Source organism: Oryctolagus cuniculus, chromosome 12 (assembly GCF_051225735.1).
Source record: "Oryctolagus cuniculus isolate XC-2025 breed Fujian yellow rabbit chromosome 12, ASM5122573v1, whole genome shotgun sequence".
Classification (NCBI taxonomy): Eukaryota; Metazoa; Chordata; class Mammalia; order Lagomorpha; family Leporidae; genus Oryctolagus; species Oryctolagus cuniculus.
Genome location: NC_142878.1, coordinates 589,667 through 617,500, shown reverse-complemented (window position 1 = coordinate 617,500; position 27,834 = coordinate 589,667). Strand labels below are relative to the sequence as shown.

At 59.4% G+C, this 27,834-nt stretch overlaps 1 protein-coding gene across 5 annotated transcripts in view; it reads right to left on the bottom strand.

The window, feature by feature from the left end:
- The window catches only part of NTRK3 (neurotrophic receptor tyrosine kinase 3), a 269,188-nt gene that overhangs the window by 12,133 nt on the left and 229,221 nt on the right, over nucleotides 1-27,834 (bottom strand). For 4 of the 5 annotated variants that reach the window (XR_016218621.1, XM_070053298.2, XM_070053296.2 and 1 more), the window contains exons 16-18: nucleotides 25,224-25,467; nucleotides 5,924-5,965; nucleotides 1-41 (exon numbers count right to left, since the gene is read on the bottom strand). The exon at nucleotides 1-41 is cut by the window's left edge and continues 118 nt beyond it. Coding sequence is in view for 4 of the 5 variants with exons in the window: in XM_070053298.2 (XP_069909399.1) it covers nucleotides 1-41; nucleotides 5,924-5,965; nucleotides 25,224-25,467 (327 nt within the window). In the remaining variant the exon portion in view is untranslated. The remainder of the gene's footprint in view (nucleotides 42-5,923; nucleotides 5,966-25,223; nucleotides 25,468-27,834) is intronic. The other variant, XM_070053299.2, reaches the window with a different exon arrangement.

Here is a 27,834-nt window from a genome sequence, read left to right as displayed (position 1 = left end):
GGGGGCATCCAGCGGATGGGGAGCATGGTGTGTCCCCCCACCTGGCGGGCAGAGAGGGCACCGCATGAGCAGGAGCCAGGGCCTGCCTGCCCATCCACATCCTGCCCCCGCGATGCGCACCGGGCGCAGACGGTCCCAGGACAGACGCAACCACACCCATCACCACCAGGGCCCTGCAGTGGCCGTGGGAGGGGGCGGCAGAGGGAAGGTATACTTCCTCAGCACCAAGCTGAAGCGAGGTCCCAGCTTCGACCGCGGGAGATTCAGAGCTGTTCCCTGACCGGAGCCCGACTCTGCCAGGGCACCACCCCTCCCACGGGTGACTGGGGCTTCTGCCCAGGATTCAGCACCCAGCGCTGTGGGTGAGGGGAATCCAGCGGCAGGGGAGACCACGGGGAGGACAGTAGTGGGCAGGCAGAGGGTCTACAACAAGGCCAGCCCCAGGGAGGCCTTACGTTAGCCCCGGAGGGCGCCAGGCACACGTGCCTCACAGATCCAAGGCCAGGGCAAGAGGAAGGGGCAGAGGGTGAAGGTCAGGGGACCTCAAGAAAGACGAGACCCGCCGTGCAGCAGTGCCCTGACAGAGCTCTCTGCACACGTCTGTGTGGACTCAGCCCACGTCCTCGTGTCCCTGGGGGCAGGGGAGGGGCAGACGGAGGACAGCGGGGAAGGCCCCTGGGGTCTGCACCCACAGCCTCCGTCAGACTCTGGGAAAACGTGAGAAAGATCCCAGAAGCACAGTGACTGGGACGTCACAGAAGCTGCCAACAAGCCGACCACAGAGACGCCAGTCCGTCCAAGCAGCTGCCGCAAACTGGGAGGGGCCATGCTGACAACAGTGGCTTCCTGTGAGTGGAACAGGACCCGGGCCCATAGCACCACCACGGCACCACCAGGGCGCCTGGCACACACCTGTCGGGAATGCAGCCTGCAGATAACCCCAGCCTGGGGGACCCGAAGGGACTCAGCCTGGCCAAGGCCCCGGGGCCGCTCGGGGCGGGGGAGGGGACCTGCGGCTGACCATGGGCTCTGCCAATTCACACCCAGCATGCCCGCTGCTAAGGGGCACGGCCGCTGCACCACGGCTTCCAAACCCGAGACCGAGCCAACGTGAAGAAGCAGGATGGGATGGAGAACAGCGGCCGTCCCCCGACAAGGAGAAAAGGGGACACACACTCCGCCCAGGAGCAGAGCCCGGGGAGAGCTGGCGCCGGCTGCACGAGGACAGCCCTGAAAACAAGAGGGCAGAGATCGCGGGGCGGCACAGAAGTCGCAGGACGGCCTCGCACGTGCACCTGACCTCTCCTGGGCCCTTTTCCTTGTTTGTCTTCTGTTATTTGAAAGGCAGAGGGGCAGAAAGACAGACACAGAGACAGACCTAGAGAGAGGCACCGTCCATCCGCCGGTTCACTCCCCAGACACGCATGACAGCCAGGGCTCAGCCAGGAGCTCACCCAGGTCTCCCACATGGGTGGCAGGGACCCTCCTAGGGCGTCAGCAGGAACCCAAAGTGGACTGGGACTTGAGCCCAGGCCCCCTGATGTGGGGCCCCACAGCACCTTAGCCCCCCAGATACGCGTTTCTTTCACTGTTGGCTTCCTGTACATTTTGTAGTGTTTCACATACACATATAGAAGAAATTCAGAATGCCACGAGAAGTGAAGACAAACTCCCCTGTCACACTTGGAGATGGGGAGACCCAAAGACCCGTCATGGTGATAAGTATGACTTTTACGCTCCAGCTAATACATGACAGTACATAAACGTCACATATGCATGCAGAGAGAATGTGCGTATGTCAACACAGGTTATAGATGAAAAAATGACAAAGCTACCACTAAATTGAAAACTAAAACATTTTTCACAAATTAAAAGATCCAAGAAGACAACATAAATAAAGATGCATTTTAAACACACAGTAATGAGTTCCAGCGAATGGATGAGAACTGTGACTGCGCATGTCTGCCACTTCTTGCGCTGTATATGCTGTTACCTTAAATCACCTACAAATCCATGTAAATTAATCACGGACTCAGCCCCGAAGGAAATCTCACATTCCAAGAGAAAACACACACACACAAAAAAATCTTTTCTCTGTATCAAATAAAATGAATCAGAAATTAATAACAAAAGGATATTTTTAACGGTTCTGCAGCCAATTCAAAATAAACTAGTTGGGAGAGGAAAAAATGAAAATTAAATTTAAAAACATTCATTGCAATAATAATAAATAAAATCCTACTCATGGAAAACAATGGCACATAGCTGAAGTGATCTGGGGGAAATTAACACCATTAATCATTTATTTTACATGTAGCTAGAATCAGGATTCAACACAGAAGAGAACAAGGACACTCAGAGCACACGTGATTCAAGCAAGTGGACATACATGGCACAGTGAGGACAGTCAGACCATGGTGAGGACAGTCTGACCATGGGGTGAGGACAGGCTGACCATGGTGAGGACAGTCTGACCATGGTGAGGACAGTCTGACCATGGGGTGAGGACAGGCTGACCATGGTGAGGACAGTCTGACCATGGTGAGGACAGTCTGATAACGGGTGAGGACAGTCTGACCATGGTGAGGACAGTCTGATAACAGGTGAGGACAGTCTGACCATGGGGTGAGGACAGTCTGACCATGGTTAGGACAGTCTGACCACAGGTGAGGACAGTCTGACCATGGGTGAGGACAGTCTGACCATGGTGAGGACAGTCTGACCACAGGTGAGGACAGTCTGACCATGGGGTGAGGACAGTCTGACCACGGGTGAGGATAGTCTGACCACAGGTGAGGACAGCCTGACCATGGGGTGAGGACAGTTTGACCGCAGGTGAGGACAGTCTGACCATGGTGAGGACAGTCTGACCATAGGTAAAAAGTCTGACCGCAGGTGAGGACAGTCTGACCATGGTGAGGACAGTCTGACCATGGGGTGAGGACAGGCTGACCATGGTGAGGACAGTCTGACCATGGTGAGGACAGTCTGATAACGGGTGAGGACAGTCTGACCATGGTGAGGACAGTCTGATAACAGGTGAGGACAGTCTGACCATGGGGTGAGGACAGTCTGACCATGGTTAGGACAGTCTGACCACAGGTGAGGACAGTCTGACCATGGGTGAGGACAGTCTGACCATGGTGAGGACAGTCTGACCACAGGTGAGGACAGTCTGACCATGGGGTGAGGACAGTCTGACCACGGGTGAGGATAGTCTGACCACAGGTGAGGACAGCCTGACCATGGGGTGAGGACAGTTTGACCGCAGGTGAGGACAGTCTGACCATGGTGAGGACAGTCTGACCATGGGGTGAGGACAGGCTGACCATGGTGAGGACAGTCTGACCATGGTGAGGACAGTCTGATAACGGGTGAGGACAGTCTGACCATGGTGAGGACAGTCTGATAACAGGTGAGGACAGTCTGACCACAGGTGAGGACAGTCTGACCATGGTTAGGACAGTCTGACCACAGGTGAGGACAGTCTGACCATGGTGAGGACAGTCTGACCACAGGTAAGGACAGTCTGACTACAGGTGAGGACAGTCTGACCACAGGTGAGGACAGTCTGACCGTGGTGAGGACAGTTTGACCGCAGGTGAGGACAGTCTGACCACAGGTGAGGACAGTCTGACCACAGGTAAGGACAGTCTGACTACAGGTGAGGACAGTCTGACCACAGGTGAGGACAGTCTGACCATGGGGTGAGGACAGTTTGATAACAGGTGAGGACAGTCTGACCACAGGTAAGGACAGTCTGACCGTGGTGAGGACAGTTTGACCGCAGGTGAGGACAGTCTGACCATGGTGAGGACAGTCTGACCATGGGGTGAGGACAGTCTGACCATGGTGAGGATAGTCTGACCATGGTGAGGACAGTCTGACCATGGGGTGAGGACAGTCTGACCACGGGTGAGGACAGTCTGACCATGGTGAGGACAGGCTGACCACAGGTAAGGACAGTCTGACTGTGGTGAGGACAGTCTGACCACAGGTGAGGACATCTGACCACAGGTGAGGACAGTCTGACCATGGTGAGGACAGTCTAACCATGGGGTGAGGACAGTCTGACCACAGGTGAGGACAGTCTGACCACAGGTGAGGACAGGCTGACCATGGGGTGAGGACAGGCTGACCGTGGGTGAAGACAGTCTAACCATGGGGTGAGGACAGTCTGACCATGGTGAGGACAGTCTGACCATGGGGTGAGGACAGTCTGACCATGGTGAGGACAGTCTGACCATGGGGTGAGGACAGTCTGGCCATGGTGAGGACAGTCTGACCACGGGTGAGGACAGTCTGACCATGGTGAGGACAGTCTGAACACAGGTAAGGACAGTCTGACTGTGGTGAGGACAGTCTGACCACAGGTGAGGACAGTCTGACCACAGGTAAGGACAGGCTGACCACAGGTGAGGACATCTGACCACAGGTGAGGACCGTCTGAACACAGGTGAGGACAGGCTGACCACAGGTGAGGACAGGCTGACCACAGGTGAGGACAGTCTAACCTCAGGGTGAACGCAGAGCAACATGGCAGGAATGGTAGCAGAGCTGGTGAGGGATACACAGGGGCCAGGGACATGCAAGGGCCCAAGGACACGCAGGAGGACACACACACATGGCGCCACGGTGCACGTGAAGACAGGGTCAGGGTTAGCACATGCGAATTATGAGTGAGCATCAACTCAGAAGCAATTAAAATTATAGAGAAAAATGTATTTAAAATGCAATCTCTAGATGGTTTTGTCAGTGCATTCTGCCAAGTTCTCTATTCCATTTGTACTTTTCTAAAGAAAACAGATAAATTTTTTTTCAAAACACTCTCTGCGACTTGAACATCTCTGATAACAAAACCAATGAAATTTAGCATAGACTGCTAAACACATGGAGACAGATACAGATATTTTAATCTACTTATGTGAGAAACTATTTCTGTTATGAATATAATATGAGTGAAGTGCGTCCAATCAGCAACATATTTCAAGAGTCACATATCATAGCTCAGTAAGGACGCATCAGCCCTAGGAAATGTAGGGTTAATTCACTGAAAATTCGGAGCTCAGGAAAAAAATCCATCCTTTCACAAGATGCCAGGAAAGCCCACAGCCCTTCCCGGTCGGGGTGCCCTCAGCTCGGCTCGGCTCGGACCGCTGTCCTCAGTGGCGAAACCTGGAGAGTGTCAGGACACGCACGGGCTAGCGCAGCGCTGCTCAGGAAGTGCCAGGCAGCAGAGCCGGCGTAGACACCGGAGCAGAGGCGCCGAGGAGGGAAACGCCGGGTGTCTGGCGGGGCGTGCGGCACCAAGCACCTGCGGGGTCAGCCAGCCAGCGGCCGACAAGAGGGACACAGAAGCCAAAGTATTCCCAAAGCGCAGCGCAGGCACTCAAGATAGAGCGTAGAACAGCGCTGTCCACGCAAGGGCAGCCAAAACTAAAACCTCTAGACATGAGCTTTAGCATGAAATGAGCAATATCTACTTACACCAAAGTGTTGAAAAATATAAAAAACCTAAACGAATATCTAAGTACCTAATATCTAAAATAAATGTCGTTTCCATGGAGAGAACGGAAAACCCTAAAGGTCTCATTCCTCCTCCGATTCGGCTAAATGTCAGCACCACTGCACGAAGTCCACGGGAATGGTGAATGCAAACCGCCGAGAGGGATCCCGGGTTCACCCCCGCGAACACGTGATAAACGCTGGGACTGCCTGAGGCTGGACACCGGGGAGGGCGCTCCACCCAAGAGCAAAGCGCTTCGTGGAGCTTCACGTGGCCGCGCGGCTCTGAGGCTCGAGGTGGACAGGGTCAGTGGGCAGAGTCGGAGCAGACTCATGCGGCCAATACACGAGATGAGGGTTAGTAACCGACGTGCCGGGACAACGAACTGTGCAGTGAGACGTACGCTTAGATACCTACCTCACACCATATACAAAAATCATTTCCCGATGGATTAAAGAGCTAAACATAAAAACAAAACAATAATAATATTAGAAGAAAACTTGGAAAAGCACCCACACAGCCTCAGGAGAGGACGGCCTTCCTAAATGAGACACGTGTTCAAGATTCAGAACTGCAGCTCACACTTAAATACTGCAGCAGGGAAAGGCAGCATAAGCAGACTTCAAGGACACGTGAGAGAAAACATCAGCAAGCAACGGAACAAAGGATTCAAACCCACACCGCACAGGTGCTCCTTCAAAGGAGAAAAGCAACTGAGTGGAGAAATGAGAAGAGGGTTAGAGCAGAGGGCCACGGCACAGCCACCATGGGCCACGGACACAGAGAGACCGTGTTATAGCAGAGGGCCACAGCACAGCTCCATGGGCCATAGAGAGAGAGAGAGATGGCGTTTGAGAGAGCAGGGGGACAGCACAGCTCCATGGGCCTCAGACACAGAGAGATGCGTTAGAGAGAGCAGGGGGACGGCACAGCTCCATGGGCCTCAGACACAGAGAGATGGCGTTAGAGAGAGCAGGGGGACGGCACAGCCACCATGGGCCATAGAGAGAGAGATGGCGTTAGAGAGCAGGGGGACGGCACAGCTCCATGGGCCTCAGACACAGAGAGATGGCGTTAGAGAGAGCAGGGGGACGGCACAGCCACCATGGGCCATAGAGAGAGAGATGGCGTTAGAGAGCAGGGGGACGGCACAGCTCCATGGGCCTCAGACACAGAGAGATGGCGTTAGAGAGAGCAGGGGGACGGCACAGCCACCATGGGCCATAGAGAGAGAGATGGCGTTAGAGAGCAGGGGGACGGCACAGCTCCATGGGCCACAGACACAGAGAGATGGCGTTAGAGAGAGCAGGGGGACGGCACAGCCACCATGGGCCATAGAGAGAGAGATGGCGTTAGAGAGCAGGGGGACGGCACAGCTCCATGGGCCTCAGACACAGAGAGATGGCGTTAGAGAGAGCAGGGGGACGGCACAGCTCCATGGGCTGTGGATGCATGGAGGGGCAGTGCTGAGATGGCAGGAGGCTGCTGTGGGAATCCCCGGGGAACACTGGGAAGGACAGGACCGCTGTCGAGGTTTTGGGGAAGGGGTTTCTCGCCACACTGCTGGCCAGGCCGTGCCGAGCCCACCTTGCTGAGTGCAGCCCCCGCAGCACCTGTAACCCAGCTGCGCTCCAGGGATCTGAGAGTTTGCTCTGGGAAGCAGAGTGTCTGCTGAGCGTGCCAACTTCCGTGTTTCAGTGCCAAGAGGACCCAAGGCTGAAGGTAGACTTGGGATGAGACGGCATGGTGCACTCACATGTGGACAGGCAGCACCCTCACGTGCGGACACGCAGCATGCTCACATGTGGACACATGGCACGCATACATGCAGACATGCAGCACACATGTGAAGAGGTGGCACACTCACATGTGGACACAGCATGCTCACATGTGGACATGTGGCACACTCACATGTGGACTGCAGCGTGCCCACATGTGGACACATGACATGCAGCACACATGTGGACATGTGGTACACTCACATGAGGACACGTGGCACACACACATGTGGACAAGCACAGAAGGTAGTACAGGAAAGGCATCCCTGGAGGACACATTCTTGTTCATGTCACATGTGTGTACAGACGAGCAGACACATGCGACACTATGTACATGTAGTCAGCAACAAGGCCAGGGAGCCGGGAGCCAGCAGGAGGCGGCCAAACCCCAGACTTTAGAGATTCCGTGGATCAATGAATTACAAAACCACACACTCTTCTCACGGGCTTTCCACGCACTGCTCAGAGGTGTATCGTGATCATGCATTGCACTGGAAATTTTAAAAATTAAAAATAAACAAGGAGACCTGATTTATGTTCTGTACTAAAGACGGCTTTTTTAAAAGAAATCTCCCATTAGCAACACATATGGTGGCTTGGCTTCCTGTGCCCGCTGTCTGAGTTGAAAGCACAGGTTAGGAAGAGGAGGACCCCTGGACATGGGAGCACTCTCCTGGCCTGGCCCGGCAGGTCCCGCCCCAGCAATGTCCGCCCCTGGCAACACCCCTGTGTAGAAGACCCCCAGACAGGAGAGCACTCTCTTCCCCTGGCCCAGCAGTCCTGCCAGCAGCAATGCTCCCAGGCCCCCCAGTGCCCCACCCCTGGCAAGGCCCCACCTCCAGCAACATCCCCAGGGCAGAGGACCCAGGTACACAGCTGCTGACCGCGGGGAGCCCCTCCGAAGGCTGCGGATGTGGGGGAGAGAGGCCCCATGGGGGCATCTGGGAGAGCCAGACCTCGCCTAGCAGTGAGGTCGGTGCTGCCATCCCCAGGGAGTGTGCTGAGGTCTTTGCAGGGCCCAGTGACATCACAGAAAGAGGAGAGACCTGGCCGTCACAGCCCAGGCTCCCAGCACTCAATCCCCCGGAACTTCACATCCTGGTCTGCACACCTGGAGTCCAGCAGAGGCCCTGCCCAGGTGGGACCGAGCTTATAAACCCTCTGGAATCCACTGAGCAGAGGTGTACAGGTGAGGACCACGGCTCACTCTGTCCTCCCACAGCACAGGACGGCGCCCCAGGCCCAGGCCCCCGAGGCCCAGGCCCCCGGAGCTCTGTCAGTCCCTTCCGGGGTGACCCGGTCATTCTCACACGTCCAAGAGATGCAGCCCAGCCAGACACAAGGTGGCCGGAAGTCACAGCCCCAGCCACAGGTGAGACACCCCGTCAGCAGTGAGGACCCCCAGATGCTGTGCTCGGCCACGCCCTGTCCCACGGGACGACAGCGTGCCCGGGCAGCCCCACGAGCCTCAGGAAAGCTTGGAGGAATGGGGGTGGACAGAGTGTGGGCACCTGGAGGAGGGCCCAGGCCCTCCCAGCCTCACACTCACAGGGAGCAGGGCTTGGGCGGCTTAGAAGCTGGTCTTCAGGAACCGGGGAGGGGGGTGTCCTAGACCCTGGGAACGCAGCCCCCACTGTGCCTCTGCATCACCCAACAGCCTCGCAGCGTTGCAGTGTGGAGTCTGCTGCTCAGAGAAACCCCGCCCCTGGCACACAGGGCACAAACCCTACCCCATTCCCCAGAGAAACCCCGCCCCTGGCACACAGGGCACAAACCTCCCTGTTCCCAGAGAAACCCCGCCCCTGGCACACAGGGCACAAACCCCACCCCATTCCCCAGAGAAACCCCGCCCCTGGCACACAGGGCACATACCCCACCCCGTTCCCCAGAGAAACCCCGCCCCTGGCACACAGGGCACAAACCCCACCCCGTTCCCCAGAGAAACCCCGCCCCTGGCACACAGGGCACAAACCCCACCCCGTTCCCAGAGAAACCCCGCCCCTGGCACACAGGGCACAAACCCCACCCCTTCCCCAGAGAAACCCTGCCCCCGGCACACAGAGCACAAACCTCCCTGTTCCCCAGAGAAACCCCGCCCCTGGCACACAGGGCACAAACCCCACCCCGTTCCCCAGAGAAACCCCGCTCCTGGCACACAGGGCACAAACCTCCCTGTTCCCCAGAAGGGGCCCAGCTCCACGTGGACACCAGGCTCGGTCAGCGGCAGGCAGAGCAGTGGCAGGAGCACCTGGGGAAGGCCCAGCCTCTGCGGCCTCTGGCCCTTGCGTCTGAACAGTCCCCTGGGAGCACCCATGACCATGCAGGAGCGCCCTGGCCCACAGTGAGGCTGCAGACACCGGGCCCCGGTTGGATCTGAACTAGGATAAATGGGCAGTTTTCAGCGCGTGCCCTACTTGCACTGCCACCATGGGCTCCACGTGCGTCCTCCCCTAACTGCTCAGCCCGGCGAGTCTGGATTGAGGCTGACAGAAGTCGAGGCTGCCCCACACCTCAGGACCCGGGGCCTCCCCTGCATCCTCACCTCCCTGCGCTGCAGGAACCTGAGTCAGGTGCACCTCGCACGGCAAAGCTGGTGCACCCTGTGACTCCAGGATGACCTCCGGCGGAACATTCCTCCAGCCCAGCGATGTCACAGCCACTGGCAATGGTCCACCACTGCCGAGAAACCTGGCCCTGCAACCACACAGCCCACTGGACCCCTCTGGGGGCAGGGGGAGCGTGCCTTCAGCAGCCGTCTGGCTGCACAGTGATCAGCCTGCCCAGGACAGGGTGCTTGTCGCTGCCCTGGTCCACCCTCACCTGGGACGAGCACCTCATCCCAGCAGGCGCCAAGGCTGGCAGCCAGAGGTCTGCTTTGGCTTCAGAAATGACATTAGCACTAGATCTTACCCCCCACACACAGACACACACAGACATGCATCACACACATACACTTAGATGTACGTGCAGACACACACAGACATGCATCACACACACACAGATGTACACTCAGACACACACAGACATGCAGCCCACACACATACACAGATGTACACGCAGACACACACAGACATGCATCCCACACACATACACAGATGTACACGCAGACACACACAGACATGCATCACACACATAGATATACACGCAGACACACACAGACATGCATCCCACACACATACACAGATGTACACGCAGACACACACAGACATGCATCCCACACACATACACAGATGTACACGCAGACACACACAGACATGCATCACACACAGATATACACGCAGACACACACAGACATGCATCACACACACATACATAGATATACACACAGACACACACAGACATGCATCCCACACACATACACAGATGTACACGCAGACACACACAGACATGCATCACACACACATACACAGATGTACACGCAGACACACACAGACATGCATCACACACATAGATATACACGCAGACACACACAGACATGCATCACACACACATACATAGATATACACACAGACACACACAGACATGCATCACACACACATACATAGATATACACACAGACACACACAGACATGCATCACACACACATACATAGATATACACACAGACACACACAGACATGCATCACACACACATACATAGATATACACACAGACACACACAGACATGCATCCCACACACATACACAGATGTACATGCAGACACACACAGACATGCATCACACACATAGATATACACGCAGACACACACAGACATGCATCACACACACATACATAGATATACACACAGACACACACAGACATGCATCACACACACATACACAGATGTACATGCAGACACACACAGACATGCATCACACACACATACATAGATATACACACAGACACACAGAGACATGCATCACACACATACACAGATGTACATGCAGACACACACAGACACATATCACACACACAATGTACACTCACACACAGACATGCATCACACACATACACAGATGTACATGCAGACACACACAGACATGCATCACACACACATACACAGATATACACATACAGACACACACAGACACACATCACACACTCAGACACACACACTGATACACACAGACACACACAGAGACATAGATATACACATACAGACACACAGACATGCATCACACATACACAGATATACACAGATGTACACACACTCAGACACACAGACACACATCACACACTCAGACACACACACAGATACACACAGATACACACAGACACAGATATACATATACACACAGACATGCATCACACACACATACACAGATACACATACAGATATACACAGACACATCACACACACATACACAGATATACATAGATGTACACATACAGAGACACACAGACACATCACACACTCAGACACACAGACATGCATCACACACACAGACACACACATACACAGATATACACAGACACACACACATCACACTCTCACACAAACACATCACACACACAGATACAAAGACACACATGCATGCATATACATATACACATACATCACACATCTGCACATGCTACATGCCTCACACATACACACGTCCTGCACATATCATACACACACAAACACACATACACAAATCGCACATGTCTCACACAAACAGTGCTAAATACATACCACATTGCATACATACCTCATGTACACTAATGTCATATATACACGCATACAGACATCCATACACATATACACATTCCTACACACCTATTACATATACACACATTCATATATCACATGCGCACACAGATCACACATACACATGCAGATCACATATGCACACACGCACATGTGCATCACATACACACATGTACATGCAAATACACATATTGCACACACATCACTCTCAGATGGAAACACAAACTTGCTCTAAATCTCGGGAGTAGAAGCCCATGGAGTTCACGCAGACCCCTGGCGAGTGACAAACGCTCTTGGGAGTGAGTAGTTTTCAATTCTGAAACACAGAAGGGGACGAATCTGCGAGGATTATCAGTTCAGAGCGTGTTAGAGGATTTCTCTGATAAGAGCCCAATGCAAGCTTTTCAGCAAACAACGCACCAGCCGTTCCAGGACGCCTGCCCCTACCCCGTGTCTGTGTGGCGCAAACGCACCAGCCAAAAGGACAGAGCTGCCCACACTGTCCCTGCCTGAGCAGGACGCCAGGCTCAGTGAAGAGCTCCGGGCCCGTGGAGAGTGCGGTCCCAGACGCCGAGTCCCAGACGCCGCCTCTGGCACCAGGCATCTCACGCAAACCATGAAGATTCTGGGTGGGGGGGGGATTGCGCCTCTATTTTGGTGTCTTCCCCATGCCCTCTGGGGAGTCCCCGCTGCATCATCTGGCCCTCAGCCTGACTGCTGAGCCCGTGGCCACAGCCCCAAACCCATCCACTCCGGGACGTAGGGCCCTGGGCATCACGCGTGAACTTGAGGTTTTCTGCCACCGTGCATCGTGAGGGAATGGGTGCTAAGGCCTCCACGCACGCAGCTCTGCGACACAGAGCTGAGGTTCCTGCCTGGGGGAACGGGGAGCCACGCGTGACTGCCCGAGAGCATGTCCATGTGCCCAACGGATGACGCTCCAAATCGCTCTGGCATTCAAGTTCATCAGGCGCATTAAAGGAATGGTGTATTTGTTAACGTCAATATTTACAGCATTCTGGAAACGGCATCTTTCCCAACTACTGAACATCACGCCGAAGGTTTCAGCTGCCGACTTGAAACACACCAGGAACGGAAGAGTTTGAGGCACAGAGTCCAGAGCCTGCTTCCAGGAGTGCGGGCCAGGCCACGCCCACCCACCCCCAGGCCGCGGAGGAGGGCAGCAGCCGCGGCCTCCCCTCCAGCCCAGCGCCCGAGGCCGGGGCGGGCAGGCTGCGTGCTCAGGCTCTGGCTGCCTGGGGCCGGACCTCCCTGGGGGCCTCACTCCCCACCCCACCGCCAGGCCCCTGCTCTTCCCAGGGCAGGGTGCTCACTTCCAGGGAGCGACTGGAACGGCTAAGGCTGGAGGACGCCCAGGTCCCCGTGCCGTGGGGTCCCAGGAGCACCCTGACGCCTGCCTCTCCCGCAGACGTACACAGCCCAGGCCCCACACTGCTCTGGAGAAGGAGAAAGGAGGCAGGCGGAGAGGCCACAGCCCTCACAGGTGAGCAAGCCAGTGCCCGGAACAGGAGTCCCTGAGCCCCGTGGAGAGACCCACATCTGTGGACTCCCCCATCACACGGCCGGAGGCAGGGTCCTTCCACAGCAGGAGAAGGCTGCTGGCCTCCTGCTGCAGGGTGGCTCAGAGGTTCGGTCACAGCTCTGCCACGCATGGCAGTGGGAGACGAGCTGGCCGGCAGGCTGTCACTAAGACGCTCACCGCTGTCCACACTTGCCAGGGCCCGGGTCCTCCTGCCCTCTGCACCTCGGGGGCCCCTACTCTCTGCCTCTTCCGACAGCTGCGTGGCGGCTGAGCAGACATCCGCCAGCTACACCCCATCTGCAATCGGTCCCGGGGCAGACGGCGCAAGTCCAGAGACACACACTGGAGAACCGGTTTCACCCCAGAGGCTGGGACTGCCGCCTCCTGGCTGTGTGACAGCCTCAGAAACGCGGTGCAGGCCCCAGGCACTGCCCGAGCCCAGCCCCACCAGGCCCCGGGCTCACAGCACTTCAGGCCCTGCCACAGGACTCCTGGGTCGAGCCAGGCGGAACAAAGCCCCCTCACGGACCCCGCAGCCCCCAGGTCCTGAGGCTTAGGCCCGGTTTAGTTTCAGACAAACTGAGCCAGAGTAACATAATCTCTCGAACAAGACGGACGTGGCTACGTATGTAGACACCCTCGAAATCCGAGGGCTCTGAGTACTGGGACGCAGAACGTGTATGAAGCACGAGGAAATGGGGCCAGTGGAATGAGGGCGTGTGCCGTCCCCAGAGGCTCTGTCTGCACCGTGGGGACGGGGCCCCCACGTCCCTGGAGGAGGTGCAGACATGACCCGAGGTGGTGCAGGAGGCGGGCGCCGGCTCCCAGAACACTGCTCAGTGCTCAGCGCTTCCCGTCTTCCAGGCCACCACGCCCAGGCCACTGCCGGCTCTGTAGGCTCAGGACTGCTCGCCTGAGCCCTGGAGGCCTGCAGGGGAGAGGCCAGGGCTGCCTGGCCTTCACAGAGCAGGCGTCCTGCTGGGGAGAGCCAGCGCCCTGAGTCCCCAGGGCAGCGCTGGGTCAGCCAGGACCCCAAGGCCTCCTGGGGTGGGGGTTGTCCTGGTGAGTGGACATGAGACACAGCCGCTCCTATCCTGGAAAGGCCCACGCGGCTTGGAACGGGCTCCAGGTCTCACCCTCTCGGTGCCGTTAACCACCACGGCCTCCCAGGACACTCCCCTGGACACTCCCCTGTCCTGGGGGTGTCCTGTCCAAGACAGGCCGATCTGAAGGGAAGAGGTACCAGGGATGTCCTGCCTGTGGTGAGAGGCCTGAGGCAGCACGGAGCGTCACGCGTGTGTGCGTGTGTCCGCGTGTCTATCTGTCTCTGTTCTCTCCATCATGCATATCTGTGTGTCAGAGCCACGTATTCCCACACCCGTGTGCAAGGCGTGTCTGCATCCGGGATCTGCACATGTGCAGGGACATGCGCACACGTGGCGAGTGAGCAGGTTCAGGCTGGACGCTGAAGTGGATCCCAAGTGCCCTCCGGGCAGGCCCTCGGCTCCTCGTCCGCCTCTCCCCTTCTGGGGCCCAGAGGAAGCAGTGAGGCCTTCCAGGCAGGGCCGCCATGGGTGGGCAGACGGGCAGGAGCTGTGGCCACGGCAGCTTCCACAGCCCCCCGGACGCCTCCCTGCAGCTGCCGGGGACCCCGTGGTCCCTGGTGCTGTGGCCGGAGACTGAAAACGCCAGAAGCAGCAGAGCAGACACGGAGCTTCCGGCAGGGCCTGGGCGCTCCTGACTTCAGTGGACAGTGCTGGCCACAGCAGCATCTGGTGCCCATGTCCATGTGCCCAGGCCAGGATGCTGGGAGCACAACGTGGCACACGCAGGGACATGCGCAGTGGCCTCCAGCCCTGGCTGCCTCACAGCTCTCCGGCTGCCCAGGGCTGCAGAGCCACTGCAGTGAGAGGCGCCGGGCAGTGAGGACCCTGCCTCGCCCCATGCTGTCCAGGGACCTGTGCGCACCCCAGCCCCTGGGGGTCAAAGAGGGGTCTTAGATGCTGTCGGACAGACCTCGCGTAGCACAGACATACATGGGCGGGGCGAGTGCCCATTGCTACGTAAAGGCAGAGTCCACTCAGAGGCCACAACGGGCAGCCCGAGGACGGGTCCACAAAGACCGCAACGGGCAGTCCAGGGACGGCAACAGCAGCCGCTGTGGGCTTGGACATGCATCCCGAGTCACCGGGAAAGTGAGCGCCACTGTGTACCACGGCGGCTCCCCGGAGAGACTTCAACAAGGGAGCCAGGCCAGCCTGAGGGGAGGGAGGCGGCCACAGGGGCTCCTGGGATGCAGGCAGAGCCTGGGTGAGGCCGGCTCGCTGTGCCCTCTGCTCTCACTGCCCCCATGTCAAGACCACCCAGTGGGGCCCGAGGGTCAGTGGTTCTGCTTGCTCCAGGGGCATGAGATGGGCCAGGTGCAGTCTGACCAGCAGAGAGCCAGACCCTGGGACGAGAGCCCACGGCAAGGACCATTCTAACCTCTAGTAGAGCAGCTCTGCACAGGGCCATGTGTGTGCACATGTGTGTATGTGTGCATGTGTGTGCACATGTGTTTGCACCTGTACATTTGCGTGTGTGTGCACATGTGCATGTGTGTTGCATTTGTGTGCACGCACAGATGTGTGAGTGCACACATGTGCTGTGTGTGTGCGCATGTGTGCCTTGAGCAGGCCGAGGACAGTGCTAGGTCTGAGCAGAAGTGACCAGCTCCTCCCTACTCAGGTGTCCGGCTCTGTGCAGTGGGGTGAGGGCAGCACTGGCTGACACGTGGGTCTCCCAGTTTCAGGACAGGGCGCTCAGTGAGGCAGAGCCTGGGTAAGCTCTGGGCGCCTTTCCATTTCCAGAGGAGGGTGGAGCCCAGGTCTGCTTCCTCGCACGAGGGCTGCTCCTTCCCAGGGGGCCCTGGGTGCTGTCTGCAGGGAAGGGAGTGGCCGAGGGTCTCAGCTGAAAGGCACGGCACGCGGCACCTCCACACGGCTCTGCCGTCCCAGGCAGTCCCGGGGGCTGCAGCTGTGGGTTGCCTCCTGCCGGCCTGACCACGCCCCACCTCTCCGCTTCTCCTCGAGGTCTCGAGGCAGAGTGGGCTGCTCTGAGGACGAGCCCAGGAGAGGGTCCTGGGTGCTGAGCCGGCAGTCACGGCGGGGTGGTCTGTGCAAGCACATTCCCGTCTGTCAGTCTCACAGCCAAAGTCCGCAGGAGTGGAGACAGCAGGCACGCCTGTTTCCAGGCTGAGAAAGTGGGGGTGACGCAGCCAACTGAGGTCCCCCGGGGGGCCCCCGAGGCAGGGAAGGGGCAAGGCCACACCCTTGTTGTGGCTGATCTGAGCCACTCGCCTCTACCAAAACAGACAGAGAGAGGCGCTTCCAGAGGTAGAGTCCTGGCTCCAGGACACAGGACATGGGCACCACACACAGAGTCCACCTCAGCACAGGGACACGGGCACCACACACTGATCCACCTCAGGACAGGGACACGGGTACCACACACTGAGTCCATCTCAGGACACAGGACACGGGCACCACACACAGAGTCCACCTCAGCACAGGGACACGGGCACCAACGCTGAGTCCATCTCAGGACACAGGACACGGGCACCAACACTGAGTCCATCTCAGCACAGGGACACGGGCACCAACGCTGAGCCCATCTCAGACCCAAGCCAGGGTCTCGGCCACGCTAGCACCACACTGCCCTCTGCCTCGGTGTGTTGAGTAGGTTTCCCACCCTCTTCAACTGAAATAATCCTGGAAATCTTAAGTCCTGGGTTCATCTCTGCTTCTGCTGAGAAGTGGGGCTCAGCCATTCCACAGCCCTGCTGGGGTGGATCCGAAGTGAGCCCCACTCCCACCGAGCGCCCCCCTCCACCCTGCAGGGCAGCCCCCACGCTGCCCCATGGCTGCTGCGTGTGCGGTGACCCTGGTAGGGGCCACCTTGGACGTAAAGCTAGAGGCTGCTGCCCTCCCCTGGAAGCCCTAGAGCTCATCACAGCTGGAGGATGCTCCCCCAGGCCAGGGAAACAGACTTGAAAGCTAAGATCATCATGGCTAAATGCTCCCGAGATCTGAGCTTAGCTTCTCCCAACCCACATTTCCCAGCTCCTCACGCACAGGGGGTGCCGAGCGCGGCCGCAGCACCGGAGCTGTGGCCTGGAGCCGCCTGGGTGAGGCCCATCCGTGGGTTCCCTTGCAGACGGGAGACGCAGGATTCTCCTCCCTCTGCCCTCTGTCTACCGACGTGTGCTCCACCCCTCCTCCCCGCAGGCTTGTGAGGCCCAGGGGGCCCCTGCCTCGTTCTCAGGCTCGGGAACATTCCCGGGCCCATGCCCCTTCCCCTGGCGTGGCTGGGCCCTTGGACACGGTCAGTGAAGACGCAGCCTGCCCCAGCACTCAGGACCAGCCCCGCAGGTAACCCCACACGCAACCCACTGTGCTGCCCTCCCACCGTCCAGGGTCCCCGTGCGGAGGAGAGACCTAGGGAGAGGGCACTCCAGACTCGGCTCCGCCTGGACGGAGAGCCTGGCCCCGCTTTTCCCTGCTTCTGTGTTTAAATGTCTGTGCTCTCGCCCCCAGCGTGGGCCCATCACAGGGTGGGCTCAAGGGTCGCCTCCGCGGGAGCTGCGTCCCCTCCGCCCAAGGACACCAGGAAGAAGGAAGAACCTCCAGATGCCTCGCGACACAGGTCAAAGTCCACGGAGCCCGCAGCCATGCGCACTTCCGCGGCCCTCACCGATTCCAGGGAGGCACGCGGGCCCAGCAGGCAGGCGAGGGGCCGCTCTGGACCCCCCCCCCCCCCCAACGGCTCTTCCCGCCACTCTGGAAGTTCTTGGTTTGGATCCATCTTTTTTCCCTGACGACTCAGCAAGTTTTAGCCAGGACGGGAAAGTCCTCCTTGAAGACATTACCGAAACTCAAATCCTGTGCTCCCAACGGATCAATGGCGCTGACCTTTCTATGGCAAAGTGCACACATGCCACCACTGTGCGCCAGCCTGCGTCGGCAGACGGCCCAGAGGGCTGGTTTCCACGGTGGACACAGCAGCCACCGCTGCCCACGTTTTATGGGCCACAGGCCCCCTCCTGCCCCGCACCCCGCTCACCCAGGGCCCCTCCCCCACCCTCCAAGGGAGGGTCTCCCTGCTCGCCTCGGTGCCCAGCCCCGAGCCATCCCGATGTCTACCTCCTCTCCTTGAACAGCCCTGACACAAACCCCGAAGGCGGGCACAGAACTGGGCATTATGGGGTCACACTTGTAACTGCACCAGTCCAGCTCCAATCATGAGAGACCTCCCATCTGAGGGCCCTCGCCCACTGTGGAATCCCTCCGCGCCTCCGTTCACCCGTCTGTAGCAGGAGTAATCCAGGCAAGCTCACAGGACACTGACGGCACCAGAGGGAACAGAGTCCACAGCCGGGGGACCTGTGTCGTCCAGCGAGAGGCGTGGGCTTGAGAAATGCCAGACCCCTGTCTGGGGACGCAGGCGCCCTCACCTGTCCAGTGGGGGGCTGGGCCAGGACAACCCCCAAGCTCATTGCCAGCAGCGTCCCCCAAGGCGTGGAACAGGAGCTGTTCCCCCTCCTCTCCAATCTGCTCCCGGAGCGTCTCCCCGCCTGCTTCCGCCACCTGCAGGTCTTACAAGTTCGTCTCTGGCCACTGCTCCTCCTCAGCCCTGCGAGCGTCGCGTGACACCAAGGGCTTGCAAGCCCAGAAGACGATCTCAGGGACCATCTCTACAGGGAGCCGTGGGCGCGGCAGGAATTGAGGACACCCTGCTGTCTCTCCCGAGAGTTGCCACGCGGGCCCAGGCTGTCCCTCTCTGCCCCAGGGACCCTGCGGCGACACCGCAGTTCCAGTGAGGCCCCAACAGAAGGACAGGCCCCACTGCTGGGTTAGGCCCACTAACTCACTCCACGCGCACTCCCGCCCAGCTGGCCGGCGGGCCAAGGTCTCACCCGAGGGAGGGGAGAGCCCTGTGCGGGAGGCTGTGCCCGGTGAGCACGCCTGTCCGATGGTCCTGTGACCCAGGGGAGGCGTTGGTTGGGGCTGCACGTGTGACCCCGCCCTGCAGCTGTCAACCCAGCAGTCGCCAGGCCTGACTGATGCACCTGCCAGGTGGGGCTCATTCACGCGGACACTGGAGAGGCGCGCATTGCTAGCTCCAGTCTTAGTAACCATAAGTGGTATTTGTGGGGCATTTATAATTTTAAGAGCTTTACACTTACTAACTCTTATCCCATGTAGCAAAACACACACGCTCGGGGCCAGTGGCCTCTGTCACAATTGGCAGCACAGGAAGGCTACCAGCTTGCCCAGGGTCGCGCAGACGGGAGCAGGGGTTCCACCCAGGCACCAACCAGAGCAGCCCTTCGTCCTGGGGCTCAGAAAGTCACCAAGCCCCAAGCCCCCAGGAGCGAATCTCAGCCCCGCCCCCCAGGGCCCTGGGAGCTTTCACGGATCCTAGACTTCAGTGCCAAACTTAAGAGCCCAAAGGAGCTGTCAGAAATGCCAGGAGGGGTAACGGCTGCTGCCCAGGCAAGTGTGGAAGGAAATCCTTGGGGCACTGAGGCAGGGGTCCCGGGAGGAAAGGGGTGCCAGCCGTGTCTTCACAGAGGACAAGCTGCCCAGGCACCGTCGGCTCCGCCTGCAGGTGTGGCGGGGACGGTAGCGCCCCTCTGCAGGCTGGCCACACGCCTCTTCCACGTGCACCAGACTGGCCTCTGTGCTCAGGGAATCACGATGCAAAGGGATGGTGAGGCGCTGTCTCCTCGGCTCCTCACACCCTTTGTGCATTCCCTGGACTCGACTGGGCAAGTAGGCACACACATGCACGACACACACCCACAGTGCCAACACGCATGTGAACACACATGTGTGAGTGTATAATGCATGTATGGCATGTGTGAACATACACCCGGTGCCAACATGCATGTGAACACATGTGTACATGTGAGTGTACAGATGCATGTATGGCGTGTGTGAGCATACACCTGGTGCCAACATGCATGTTATCACACGTTTGTGAACACATGTGTGCATGTGTGTGCGCAAATGCATGCACAGCATGCGTGGACATACACAGAGTGCCAACATGCGTGTGAACACATGTGTGTAAGTGTATGTGCATGTGTGTGCAAATGCATGCACAGTATGCATGGACATACACATAGTGCCAACATGCATGTGAACACATGTGTGCATGTATGCATATGTTTGTGCGTGCATGACACACATAAGTGCTCCAACAGTGCTGACATGCATGTGAACACATGTGTATGTGTGAGTGCAGAGATGCATGTGTGGCATGTGTGAACATATACCTGGTGCCAACATGCATGTGAACACATTGCATATGTGTGAATACATGTGTGCACATGTGGGTGTATGTATGTATGACACACATATGAACACATCTACGGTAACCGACGTGTATGTGGACACACATGTGCATGTGACTGTCCACATGCGTGTATGGCACACACATGAACACACTCATAGTGCCAGCATGCATATGAACACAAGTGTGTGCATGTGAGTGCACACATGAATGTATGTACAGGCACAATCACATGCATGACACAATACACATGAACACACACCCACAATGCAACATGTGTGTGTGAGCGAACAGGCATGTATGCACAGGTACACTTACTCATGCACATACACACGTGTGCACACCCAGGCATGAAGTGTGTGTGTGCACCTACATTAGACATGAGAAGCCAGCAAGTCTTAGGCCAGCAGACTTCAGTAACAGGGGAGCAGGGCTGCACACCTGTCCCAGGTACCGGCCACAGGGAGGATCTGCCCGGCTCCTGCTCTGGGACAAGTCAGCTCCCCCGGCCTCCGCCCTGTGCACTGAAGAGCAAAGTCTCAGACGGCGGCTGAGCTCACACTTGGGTTTCAGACTGAGCAGGGCAGACGGGGACGAGCACTGGCCCAGGCGCACATGTGTGCAGTCATGGCACGCATGCTCCCGGGGCCGGCCACTCAGAGCTGTTCCGTGTAATTTCACTCTGTCTTCTGTGGCCAGGAGGGCCCGTCCTCTGGCCCAGGACCACACGTGCAGCAGTCACGGCACGCATGCTCCCAGGGCCTGCCACTCAGGGCTGTTCGCGCTCAGGGCCACTGTGCGATTCCACTCGTCATCTGTGGCCAGGAGGGCCCTTCCTCTGGCCCAGGACTTGCACCTGGAAGTCGGAGATCCCTGGAGCGGCCCTGCCTTCCGCGTGTGAGGGCTGAGGAAGATGCGAGAGCACCTTGCGGAGTCCATGCTGGCATCACCGCTCTGCAAATAAGGCAGTGGCACAGAGGCTGGGATGCGCACGCAGGCCCAGGACAGCTGCCCAGGCTGCGCACCCCCAAGTGGGCAGAGGCTGGGTCAGCGCTGCGGCCTCTGCAAGTGCACTGTCTCCTGCATTTCACAACTGAACAGGAAGGGGAGCTGCGGTGGCAGGTGAGGGGCACAAGCTCCCGGCTGCTCCCAGAGCCGGAGACTGCACCTCGTCCCCAGCTGCAGGGACGCACGGTCCCAGAGGCACAGGCTGCAGGCAGTCCCTGCCACGCCTGATTCATCCTCAGGACCGGCTGGCCTCACCGCAGCCTGCTTGGACCTCGTGAAGCCGAGTGAGGGACCTGGAGTGTGGCCATTTATCACCAAAGCCCTGGGGAGCCCAACACAGCACACGCACCACCTGGCACACATACCACCCAGCACACGCACCACCCAGCACACGCACCACCCGGCACACGCACCACCCGGCACACGCACCACCAAGCACACGTACCACATAGCACACGCACCACATAGCACACGTACCACCCAGCACACGCACCACCAAGCACACGCACCACACAGCACACGCACCACCCAGCACACGCACCACCAAGCACACGCACCACACAGCACACGTACCACATAGCACACGCACCACATAGCACACGTACCACCCAGCACACGCACCACCCAGCACATGCACCACACAGCACACACACCACGCAGCACACGCACCACACAGCACAGGCACCACCCAGCACACGCACCACCCAGCACACACACCACCCAGCACACACACCACCCAGCACATGCACCACACAGCACATGTACCACACAGCACACACACCACCCAGCACACGCACCACACAGCACAGGCACCATCCAGTACACACACCACAAAGCACACACACCACATAGCACACGTACCACACAGCACATGCACCACTCAGCACACGTACCACCCAGCACACGCACCACCCAGCACACGCACCACCCAGCACACGCACCACCCAGCACACGCGCCACACAGCACATGCACCACCCGGCACACGCACCACATAGCACACACAGCACCCGGCACATGCACCACCCAGCACACGTGCCACCCAGCACACACACCACACAGCACACGCACCACTGAGCACATGTACCACCCAGCACACACCCCACACAGCACACGCAGCACCCAGAGCACAAAGGCAGTGGACGGGGCCCCTGGAGCTGCACTGAGAAGCCCTGGCCCTGGGGCCTGGGGAACCCCACAGGTCCTGTCCTGGGAACGCCTGCAAGGGCGGACTGGGTGCTGAAGACGAACGCTCCCGTCTCCTGCCAGGTGCCCTCACCGTGCGCCCACCAGGGGCACCGCGGCTGGAGAAGCCCCACGGGCCGTGTGGTGGCCTCGCTCCGCCCACTCTGCTGTGGACACGGCTCTCCCACCTGGGGCTTCCTCACCCACGGCTGCTGTGAGGTCTATCGTTGGAGTCTCTGGCTGCACAGTGAACAAGGCTCTGTCCACAAGGGCTTCTGTCAGCATCACCTCCTTCTCTAGGCTTCCTGAGTGATCAGCTTTAACGTCAGGGCAACCTCGGGGAAGCAAGGCCACCAGGAGCACCCACAGGAAAGGGATCTGCGCACACCGCCCCAAATCCAGGCCCCGCCCCTGGTCCACGATCCCAAGCCACTCTCAAGTCCAGCACCTGGCCCACCATGCCCAGGCCACCCCCAAATCCAGGCCCTGCCCCTGGTCCGCCTCGCCCAGGCCACCCCCAAATCCAGGCCCCAGTCCACCATGTGCAGGCCACTCCCAAGTCCAGCCCCTCGTCTGCCACTCCCAGGCCACCCCCAAGTCCAGCCCCTGATCCACGACCTCAGCCCATTCCCAACTCTAGCCTGTGGTCCGCCACACCCAGGCCACCCCCAAATCCAGGCCCCAGTCCACTATGTGCAGGCCACTCCCAAGTCCAGCCCCTCGTCTGCCACGCCCAGGCCACCCCCAAGTCCAGCCCCTGATCCACGACCTCAGCCCATTCCCAACTCTAGCCTGTGGTCCGCCACGCCCAGGCCACCCCCAAATCCAGGCCCTGCCCCTGGTCCGCCACGCCCAGGCCACCCCCAAATCCAGGCCCCAGTCCACTATGTGCAGGCCACTCCCAAGTCCAGCCCCTCGTCTGCCACGCCCAGGCCACCCCCAAGTCCAGCCCCTGATCCACGACCTCAGCCCATTCCCAACTCTAGCCTGTGGTCCACCACGCCCAGGCCACCCCCAAGTCTAGCCCCTGGTCCACCATGCCCAGGCCTCTGGGACAATCATATCGAATGTCTACAAAGAAGTAAGACAGAAACTCAAGTGCCTTTGCGCGAGTGTGGGCTCTCATAACTCCTACACGGAACCCACCCCCGTGGGGATGGAGCTGGGAGGGGCTGCAGGGCAAATGCCCTTCCAGAGACCCCAGAAAGGTGCCTGCCCCTCCCACCCTGGGAGACAGGCGAGAGGGCAGCTAGGAACCAGGAGGCATCCCTCACAGTCATCATGCGTGTCAGTGCCGCGGTCTTAGAAGCCCACCCCTACTGTGTGGACCACCCGGCCCAGCCTGGAGCAGCCTGGACAGAGTGAGCCACCCCTCGACCTCCAGACATGGCCCCCGCTTGCTAGCACCTGCTACCCACGCCCCTTCAATGCCCCCAAGGCAAACGGTCCACGCTTCGGGCCTCTCCCCACTCAGCATGTGGGGCCATCCCATCTTGTCCCAAGCCACACCACATCCCCCTCCTGGAACTACAGCATTTGGGGCCACGTGTCCTTTGCCTGGTGATGACGACACTGTCAGAACCACTCAGGGACCCACAGGAGGGGGCGTGATGCTGGGAGCACTGGACACCTGCTAACAGAGGCCGCTGCCAGCGCATAAGACCCCAGCATGAGCAGAAAGCTCGCTGGAGGCCTGCCGTCCTCTCGCCACGGGGGCGTCTGAGCACACGCCCCCCGCCCCTCCCAAGCCGGGGGCTCTGCCAGCACTACCCGCCTCCTGCTTGATCTACGTCCCATGGGGGCTACGATTGGCCACTGGAGCGTTTCAGAGAGTGAGAGGCATGTGGGTGAGGCGTGGTGGGAACTGGGTGGTAGATGGTTAGATGTGGCGCCACGCTGGGCTTGTCCAGCGGGCATCTGGGCTACACACATGAGTCTGTTGGCATGAAGAGTCAGCACCCGTGCAGCCAGAGACACAATGCGGATGGGAGGGCCCAGGCAGACGGCGGAGAGGAAAGGAGTAGGAGGGTACCCCGAAGAAACTGCACACGTACGTTAGGAGGCGGGAGTGGCTAGAGAGAGCCGTCCAGTGCATGCCCGGGCAAGCGTGTGCATCCGTGTGCACCGAGTGACAGGGTTAATGGACAACAACGAAGACAGCTAGCAAGGCATGGAGGACTGCAGCCGGCGAGGCCGCCTTACCCTGTAGTAATCCGTGCTGTACACGTCCCGGGACATGCCGAAGTCGCCGATCTTCACCAGCAGGTTGGCGCCGACCAGGCAGTTCCTGGTGGCCAGGTCCCGGTGCACGAAGTGCTGGGAGGCCAGGTACACCATGCCCGAGGCGATCTGACTGGCGATGTGCAGCATCTGCGAGAGCCCCAGCTCACCCTTGGCCTGGCGCGGCTGCCCGTCCACCAGGATCATCGCGTCCGGCCCATGGGCCCTGCCGGGGCGGGGAGGGAGAGGCGGCAAGCAGGTTCACAGCTCCCGGGGAGGGCTGTGGTCCCCGCCCTCTCCCGCGGGGCACACGGCCTGGGTGCACCCCCCTGAAGCTACACAGAGTGTGGGAAAATCACAGCCGGAGCCCCGACTGGGAGGACGGCCGGCACACGGAGCAGACAGGGACCAAGCCCACTCCGGCCCGGGGTGATGCCCCCAGGACTCCCCAGGGAGACTCAGGCCGACAGCCGGCTCCCACGGTGCCTGCCAGGTGCCAGGCACCGTTCAAGGCTCTGGACACCTTGATCCACTGCACAACGGAAAGGAAAAAAGTGATGGCCAGCTCACCCCGGAGGCTGCAGAACGGCCTTGTGGGTAATCAGGAGGAGAACAGGAAGGAGCCTTCCCAAGGGGCCTGGGGGCGGCCCCAGCATTCTGGGTGGCCTGTGAGCTGGCTTGTTCGCAGTCCCCACCTGTCAGTGGGGGAGGCTGCAGCCCAGGTCCCCCCACTCCACTGCTCTGGGCTGGGCAGGGCTCCCCATGGCGCAGGAGCCGAGGCCTGGGGACCCTGCAGCCCCTCTACCCAAATCAAGGCCCATATCCGTTTTCCTGGCACCTGACCTGTCCCATCAGCCACTTCACGATCACTCTGTCCTCCAGAGAGCCTGTTGAGCCAGGACACAGCCAGGGCCCCATCTGTGAGGCTGTGCGGAGCAGCCCAGGCTATCCCAAGGCCTCCCCAGCTTCCACTGAAAGGCACCATTAAATTTCCACACTCATCTCCGGTGGACCGAGAGCTGGCCCAGCGGCCTGCCTGCCTGCTGGGTTGCTGCAGCCCACCCCACACCACCACCTGGGCAGCACAGTCCCTCAGCACCAGCAGGCCAGCCCCAGGAAGGCTGGTGCGGCCGTTGCTAAGAGCCCTGCCCTGGGCACCCTGGAAAAGCTGACCTAGGAAGACAGAGTGATGGTGTCCACAGCACAGTGTTGCCAAACTGCCCGGCAGGACACTCAGCCAGGCATACGCCCCTGTGCTACCCCCACCCCCGGAGGGGCCTGAGCAAGACCCAGGTGTCTCAGGAGGGCGAGCCCCTCTCCAGCCCGGGTCCCACCGGGGCTGCAGGCACTGCCCCATCTGTGTGCGGGTGAGGGGGTATCAGGGGCCTCAGTGCTGAGAGACGGCGTCCCCCCATGGCTCTCAGGACATCCTGACTGGCGTGTCCTGCACCTGGGCCCAGGCAGCCTCTCCGGGAAGCCCAGTGGTCACGTTCCTCGGGCAGAACATGGAGGCCTCCCAACCAGCTCGTTCCAATCAGAGCAAACCCAAGCCTGGCCCACGCTGAGGGCTGAGTCCCCCGGAAAGCAAGTGATACCCCCCAGGACCACTCTCCTCCCCCAGGGCCGCGTACTGGGAAGACCCCTCCCCACTTGCTGCCTGGAACCACATCCTCCTGCCGCACCCCCACGGTGAGGGTGAGGGTGCCCACCCCCCTTGGAGGGGGTGCTCATGGGTTTGCAGCGGAGGGCTCCTGCCTCCTATAACTGAGCTTTGAACTCCAGGACCTCATGCTCAGCCCCCAACTCAAATGTGTCAAAAGGCGCTGGGGCAGAGACCCTGCCCCAAGTGCCATGCCCAGCATTCCCTCTGCTCCCTGGGACTCTGGTGGCCACAGACCCACACACTGACCACCCTCCACACTGGCGCTGTCCAGAAGGGGCAGCCGTGGGACAAGAGTGGCCCTGGGAAAGGTGGACACAGGCTGCAGCTCTTCACGCCCCTTCCTGGGCACCGTTTCTCTTCCTTTCTTTTTTTTTTTTCTTTCTTTTCTTTTTTTTCTTTTGACAGGCAGAGTGGACAGTGAGAGAGAGAGAGACAGAGAGAAAAGTCTTCCTTTGCCGTTGGTTCACCCTCCAATGGCCGCCGCGGCCGGCACACCGAGCTGATCCAAAGCCAGGAGCCGGGTGCTTCTCCTGGTCTCCCATGGGGTGCAGGGCCCAAGCACTTGGGCCATCCTCCACTGCACTCCCTGGCCACAGCAGAGAGCTGGCCTGGAAGAGGGGCAACTGGGACAGAATCCGGCGCCCCGACCGGGACTAGAACATGGTGTGCCCGCGCCACAAGGCGGAGGATTAGCCTAGTGAGCCGTGGCGCCAGCCGTCTCTTCCTTTCTCCACAGCCCCAGACACATCTGCAGAGAAGGCTCCCGGGCGGGAGGGGCTGACCTCCCTGTGCAGCCGAGGGCCCGCAGGCACCCGGGGGCTGCTGGAGGCTTGGACTCGGGCTGTAAGTTACAGGCCGGGGCTCCTCCTGGGACCCCTCCCAGGCCCCACTCCCCTGCAGTCAGAAGCAGGGGCTCCTGAGCAGAGCCTC